We start from the raw sequence: 7368 nt of genomic DNA on the forward strand, positions 1-7368 counted from the left end.
CTGTAATGGGTGTGGGGGGTGCGTATCCAGAGGGGTCTGCACCGGTCGGGGCGGGGGTGCCGGTGTAACCCGCTGTGTGTGGGGCTGTACGTGCGGGGCCGTGTGTCCCCGGCCGTGCCCGTGTGTGCGGGGCCGAGTGTGCGGGGCCGAGTGTGCGGGGCCGTGTGTGCGGGGCCGTGTGTGCGGGGCTGTGCGCGCCCGCCCCCCCTGCCCGGGCTCCAACCTCTGTCCCCGCAGGACGTAGAGGCGGCGATGAGGCTCCCGCTGGCTTTCGCCGTGCTCCTCCTGGCCTCGTCGCAGGCGTTGGGCGAGGAGATGGGAGCCTCCGACGACCTCAGCTACTGGTCCGACTGGTCCGACGGTGACCAGGCGAAGGTGAGCCCCGGCGGGTGGGGGAGCGGGGGGCTCGGAGCCAGGGGCTCTGTGCTGGGCGCTGCCCGGGCGGGATGAATGGGGGCTCCGCACTGAGCGCCGCCCGCTGTCGCCCCGCAGGAAGAGCTGCCGCTGCCCCTGGAGCACTTCCTGCAGAGGATGGCCCGGAGACCCCGGCCCCAGCAGTTCTTCGGCCTCATGGGCAAGCGGGACGCTGGTGAGCGGGTGGGGGGGACTGGCTGCTGCTCACGCCTCTTCTCCCAGTGCGTGCCCTACCTCACACCGTCATCTCTCGGGATCATTGTGTTACATCTGCTTCATAGCCTGCCAGGAGGGTACTCGGGGTTTAGGATTTTTTTGTTTGGTTGTTTCTTTTTTGTTTCATATGAGAAACACTCAATGATTGGAAAAGCAGGGGCTTTAAAATATTGTCTACCTGTTACAGCACATAAATCCCACTAAGGGATAGCAGATAACTTATAGGTCAGCGTCCATGCCACCGTTTTCTACCCGTTTACCGAACCAAGAATTGATCTAAGAAATTGGAGCTAAACTAATCTAAATAGTGCAGATTAAGCTAAAACAAGTTTTTTGTCTCTTCAAAGAGAAATGCAGTAGTAAACCAACACTCTAATTTCCTTTAGTGGAATGTGGGTAGGTTATCTCAAATATTTTCCAAAGCATGCAGTAGCATGGTATGTATATACCAATCCTTTTTTAACAACTCTTTTTGTCTTTTTTCTCTTTCCTTTCCTCTTCCAAACAGGATATGGCCAGATCTCTCACAAAAGTAAGTTTAAAAAATTATAAATATTTTAAGTAATCATTAGAAGATATTCAAATAGAGAATAGTGTATTTGACAGGATTATTTAGAAGGTGACTGGTTTCAGCTAGGGACTGGCAGCACCACTGGTGGAGAAATGATCTGTTTAAGAATTGAAACCTCCCCTTCAGTGCCCCTGTGAGCCTGTATTTCATCTGAGCTGCAGCAAGCTTTGAGATTTCAATCCATATTAATGTGTGGATGTTGCAGCTCTCTCTTATTTCCCAAGGGAGGGATTTTGTAAGCTTTTCTCATTGTCAAGGCAGGCTTACTGCCAGACTCTGAGAGGAGCAATTAAGGTGGCAAAATCTGGGAAATTAGAATAATGAATTCCCAAGTCCCCAAGAATGCTTTCATGGGAGCGCCCGTGTCCTCACATGTGAGATACTGTATCTGTGCTCTCAGCATTATTTGAGAATCAGACCCCTGCTCACAGAAAGGGCTGATTGATGATGTGCTGCTATATGAACGGTCATATCTTGCCCCAGTCATAAGTGTGCCTTGCCCTGCTTCCTGATACCATACCTTGCAGGAGATGGTATCAGCACTGGGGTGCTACCTTGCTCTGCACAGTGGTAGTTTTATTATCTGGAATTATCTTATGATATTTAAAGGGAAACTGAAAAATTTTTATTGAGTAAATGTGATCTTATATTCTGTGAAACGTCCTCTGTCCACAGAGGTCAGCCACTGCCCCAGTGTTCCATCATCCACAAGATCCTTTCTCTAGAGTTCATTTGGAAGACCAAATAAAGAGTCTGATACAAAGCTCATGCCAAATTACTTGCTGACTAAAGTAAAAAAATTACAGTTTTCTGAAACTGCTTCACTTTGAATTAATATATGTGAGGTCTGAGTATCTTGCTTTGTGTATGAATTTACCAAGCAAAATTCTTTCCAGAGCGAAACTTCTATGTTTGTCTCAAAAGCCAGTTTAGATAAAGAAGAACAGTTCCTTTTCATTCCTTATCTGAAACTACAGCTACTGCTATAACCTGATACGTATTGTAGGCCTAAACCTGGAGTAATTTATCCTCTACACTTCCAGTGTCTTGAGAATTACTGATGGGACAGGAAGGTAATACCTGAACTTATAAATATTCCAAAATTAGAGCCAGACTGTCTAGCTCAGACGTGTCCAGACATGGAGTCCCATTGGCTTTCTCTCCAGTCAGGGCTCCACCTGACCTGTGAGGGAGGATTTTCTTCCACATTACAGAAATAAAACAACAACAGGTAGAAGAGATACATCACACAGATGCAGGCTATACCAAGACACTGCCTTCTTGTGCATTAGCTCAGATCAGTAGGAATTGTACTGGGAGAGAAATATGACTTGTGCTGTTAGTGGCCATTGTTTTGCCATTATATTTAAAAGAAATGCTAATCCCCAAAGTCTATCTAAGCTAATGAGAAGATGTCCACTCACTGGCCTGTGCCTTGGTCTATCCTGTTTAGTCTGATTAGTCAGACTGCTGTTCATCTCTGTTGTTTGAGAGTGATGTGAACAACTGGTCTGGGATATAAACAGTTTTGGACCCTGTCTTCTTTACTTGCAAGAACCTGTTATTTTAAAAGCTTGCCTAGTTAAAATGTATTAAAACACCCCTAAATATATTTTTTTCAGGGCATAAAACAGACTCCTTTGTTGGACTTATGGGCAAAAGATCTTTAAATTCTGGTATGTATTTGACTAAATCTGATACTTGGTGATACGCAGCCTCTTCGCTCTGTTGCCTTTTTGTTCTCTCCCAGCAGACGGAAGAAGCAGGTTTTATATAGTGTAGGTCCAGAGTTCTCTGAAAAATAATCAGGATTTTCTTTGTTACCCAGGATATTTCAGTGTTCACTTCACTTCAATGCTTGAAATGACCAGGCTGGTCTGAGCTGCAGGCAAGCTCAGGTAGAATTCCCCAGAGCACTTTCATAACTTCCCTGTCCTTGCATGTTCTGCTAGTGTCCAGGGTGCTAATAAAAGAAAAACCCTAAATTTTACTGACATATCAAGAAAAGTTTGGAGACTGAAAATGCAACTTGTGGTCTAAATCCAGATCTCATCAGGTAAAGGAAGATCCTTATTCCTCTGGAGATCCTTATTCCTAATACTTGGAGTAGAAGGTGAAAGAACAGAAGTTTGCCATTAACACCACCTCTTTCAGCTTGTGACTTCACCTAAAGCATTTTAAACTATGAATGGACACTGTGAGTTTATTTTCCCATAGTATCCACACAGAGGGCAGAATTCTCCTCTCCCCTCATGTGCAGAACCCTTGTGGGAAACTGGAGACTCCCCATAGCTCTACCTTCCTTCTCTGTGTTGTAGGGCTATACTGAGGAAATCCCTCACTGTGAACCATAAAGTATCAGTTGATTCTCCAGGATAGGAATTTAAAAAAATAAAAAACCTAACATGTATTTCATGTCTCTGAAATAGTTCTCACTGTTTTGTTAAATGGATGATAAAAGTTAAATTACTAGCTGACACCTTTATATTGTGTCGATACATGCTGTGATCTATATTCTGCAATTATGGTTGTCAGTAACTTTCATTTTCAATTAAACCCCCTTCAAGACTAGTAATATTGCTCTCTGCATTATTTTGCAAATTGCTATGTATCATGAATAATTTTGTACAATTTTCTGTGGTGGCAATAGCTATTAAATGCATAATACCTGTAAATATATCTGCTATCACAAAAGTAAATAGCCTGTAAGTAATAAATTTAGTTTGGTTTCCACTGGGATTACATTTGCATTCATACAAGAATGTAAAATACAGAAAATGCTTTTAAAAAATGCAAAGATTTTATTGCCCTAATTTCAAAATTGCTGGTATAGTCAGGGTGCTGCTATATGGTGTTTCTAATAAAAGGGAATAATGATGTTTTACTCTGTTTGGCTATGTAACACCTGTCTGACAGGTAAAACTAGAATTCACAATTTTCCTGCCTGATCCCTTGAGAGGGAAATGGTAAGAGTTTTTTTCTGCTCCGTTAGAGGGGAAGATAGGTCCTAAGGGCTGTGTAATCAAAGCAAGATTGGGAATATTGAGTGTTAGGACTACTGTCACTTCACCCTTTTGGAAGGAATTTAACTGTGCAGGACCTTTACCCCATGCTGTAACCATACCAAAAAGGCTCTCAGCTCCCTGATAACGGGCAGGAGTTCATGCTGTCCCTCTAGGTGTGAGCATGTTGCTGATTTACAGCCTCAGGTGCCAAAGCAGGGTAAGGGAATGCTGATGTCCCAGTCCCTCATTTGGGGAGAGCCTTGCTCAAAAAGGGCTCTCTGGATTTCACTCTCATTTTAAATGAGCAAGAAGGAGAGATCTACCATTACCAAACAAAAAATATGTTACTTAAGACTATTTTAGCCTGGGGCTTGTCAGCGTAGTAGTCTGAATACATCTGAGGAGGTTGGCTCCTGCTGTAGATTACAGTAAAATTATTCCTGTGGACAGCGAGAGTTTCAAAGAGCTGGCAAAGAGCTGACTACACAGGAATGAAGGTGGATATGTCTGTGCAGAAACCCTCCACCACAAATTGACCTGAATGCTTAGATCCCATCAGTTAGATAAATTACTGGGAGGTAAAGGGGCTCTGAGTTAATGTTGCTTCAAGCAGCTCAGCAGACTAGAGGTAGAAGACACTGCTCAGACCTTCAGCCTTCTGGAGGAGAGCATAGTCTGAGAGGTAAGACCAAATCAAAGCAGCTCAGGGATGGGCCAGGAGCCCTGGTCTCTGTTCCAAACACACCACTGGTGTCTGGTGGTGCCAGCTGGCTGCAGGTCTCTGACACTTCTTGTGCTTGCTGGTGTTTATGCAAGGCTGTACCTTGTGCTTCAATCTGCTTCATTTTTTGCAGGGTCCTCTGAAGGGAGCATAGCACAGAATTATGAACGGAGGCGTAAATGAGACATCCCCGTGTGTTATTTATTAAACTTCATTTGTTCTAATGGCCAATGCAGTGTAATATAAACTAACCACTGTATGAAATAATTATTTATTTAATAACTGAAGGGGTTTGGTTTTTTGAGTTGTACATTCAATAAAATTATTATTTTTCATATTGTGGCAGTGACACGTGTTGTGTAGGTGTGTTATGGTTCCAAAAGGACCAGCAACCCTGGTGATGTCTCACAACAAAGCACATTGATATAACCTATAAAGTTATGTTTATTAAACAAGCAAGTATTCTTTTGTTCATTGAAAGCAAGTCTATCAGCTTCACAGCTAGTGCAGAACAGAACTGATGTTCAGTCTAGTGCCTCAATTTGTTTTCATGGTTTATAATGTACTGTAATTTCTGTATCAAAAATATATTTGTATCATTGCAGCATGTTTTATGTTCTGTGATTATGTATCAATATATTTTAAAAAGGGGGATGGGTAAAGTTTGAATGGGAATACAAGGCCTTCATTTCATAGTCTGGAATTTTATGATAGTAACATTTTAAATAAAAACTCCTCTGGGGCTTTTGCAACATACTTCCTTTGTTGATAGTGATGAAGTTATTTCCCATGTTGGTCTGGAACAAGATTTGGATCTAAGCAACAGTGGCCTGAGACTGGAGAGAAATATCAAATTATTTTCTTTTTTGCAGGGAGGCTGTGAGCCTCCTTATGTGTGTTTGCTGAGTGTTTGAGGGATTTGTTACTGGAGACAGGCGTTTCTGGGATTGCTCCTGTTCACACAAGGTGCCATCTTTTCTAAACCTGATGGAAATGATGAAGCATGTTGACTGAATGGAAGGAGCATGATGTATCCCCCAGCTCCAAGGGGAATTTGCTGTGGGATTAATCCAAGATTGTACGTTTATTATTTGAAAGCCAAGCTCTTAATAAATTCTATCACTCAGATCCACTATAAAAGCACCTGTGGGCATGAATCCATGCAATCTAAAAGAAAAAAAAATGTGACTGTAATTATCTTTTTAATTAAAATATCTGATTGCTATATATCCAGGATCATCCTGAAATGCTACATTCATCTCAGCAGCTGCCAAGGCATCTGGAGTTCTATCTTCTTTCCCCCTGCTATGAGCTGTATTAATCTGATGCTATGATGCAAACTTTCATTGCAGATGAATCACCAGTAAAAACAGTCAGTGTATACAAACTAAATTTAAAAATAAGTTACACAAATGGATTCACTACTTGTTGTTTTCCATTTTGGACATGAACTCATACACCTCCATTTTCAAGGTTACCTGAGGCATCGTCACAGATTCCGCCATCAGGAGCAGGTGGGTGCTGGACCTCACTCCTGCTAGGTTAGAAGCAACACCTAAGCCTGCCCATGCTTGAAACAGATTCCACTTTCAGCTAGGTAGAAGCCAGATCTAGCAAGGTTTGGGGCTACACCGTGGGAAACCTGATGTGACTTGTGGCAGGGACCAAACTGATGTGAGACACGGTGATTGTACTGGCACTCTGGCAGCTCTTTGTCTTTCCAAGGCTAATTTTCAGACTAATAAACTTCTGTATGAACTCCCACAGAGCTCAGTGAGGAGGAGAAGCTGATTGCTGGGTTAGCAGTACAGCAAAAGCACTGTGGAAATCATGTTGAATAATGTTCAGTGAAGGGTAGAAAGAAAGAAAGAAAAACTTTAAAATGCTGTTACCTGTGCCTGGAGGACCCCAGTGCTCACAGAGCTCACAGTCCATGTGTGCTGAATTGTGAGACACAGAGAGGCAAGAAAAAGCCCCACCATTCACTCCCTGTAGCCTGCACATCTCAAAAACCTCCCTGCAGAAGAAACCACTGTGAAGCCCACAAATATGCATGGGCTTTCAGTGTTTGAAAGACAGCAGAGATACTAAATAACAGCAGTAAACAGATAGGACTGAATTTTCTAGGAAAAAACAGAATGGTTTGAGTTGGAAGGCACTTTTAGAGATCTTCTAGTCCAATCACCTGCCACTGACAGGAACAACTTTCACTAGACCAGTTTGCTCAGAGCTCCAACCAAATTGACACTGAATACTTCCAGGAATGGAGTATCCACAATTTCTCTGGGCAGCATGTTGCAGAGTATCACCACCCTCATTGTAAAGAATTCCTTCCTTAAAACCAATTTAAGACTACTCTCTTTCAATTTAAATATTTGATCAGCTTCATGCCCATCTTCTGTAGTTGCTCCAACAGATCCATGTTCTTCCTGTGCTAGGGA

General features: G+C 42.9%; 1 protein-coding gene across 1 annotated transcript; it reads left to right on the plus strand.

The window, feature by feature from the left end:
* Window positions 1-252: 252 nt before the first annotated feature.
* TAC1 (tachykinin precursor 1) lies at window positions 253-5751 on the plus strand (the record flags this gene model as incomplete). Its single annotated transcript, XM_083877113.1, has 5 exons — window positions 253-375; window positions 493-589; window positions 1139-1162; window positions 2824-2877; window positions 5061-5751. The coding sequence occupies 5 exons, from the start codon at window positions 253-255 to the stop codon at window positions 5108-5110; spliced, it is 348 nt and encodes a 115-aa protein (XP_083733239.1). The 3' UTR covers window positions 5111-5751.
* Between the last annotated feature and the right edge of the window lie 1617 nt (window positions 5752-7368).

Source organism: Zosterops lateralis, assembly GCF_965231275.1.
Source record: "Zosterops lateralis genome assembly, chromosome: 1".
In the NCBI taxonomy this organism is placed as follows: domain Eukaryota; kingdom Metazoa; phylum Chordata; class Aves; order Passeriformes; family Zosteropidae; genus Zosterops; species Zosterops lateralis.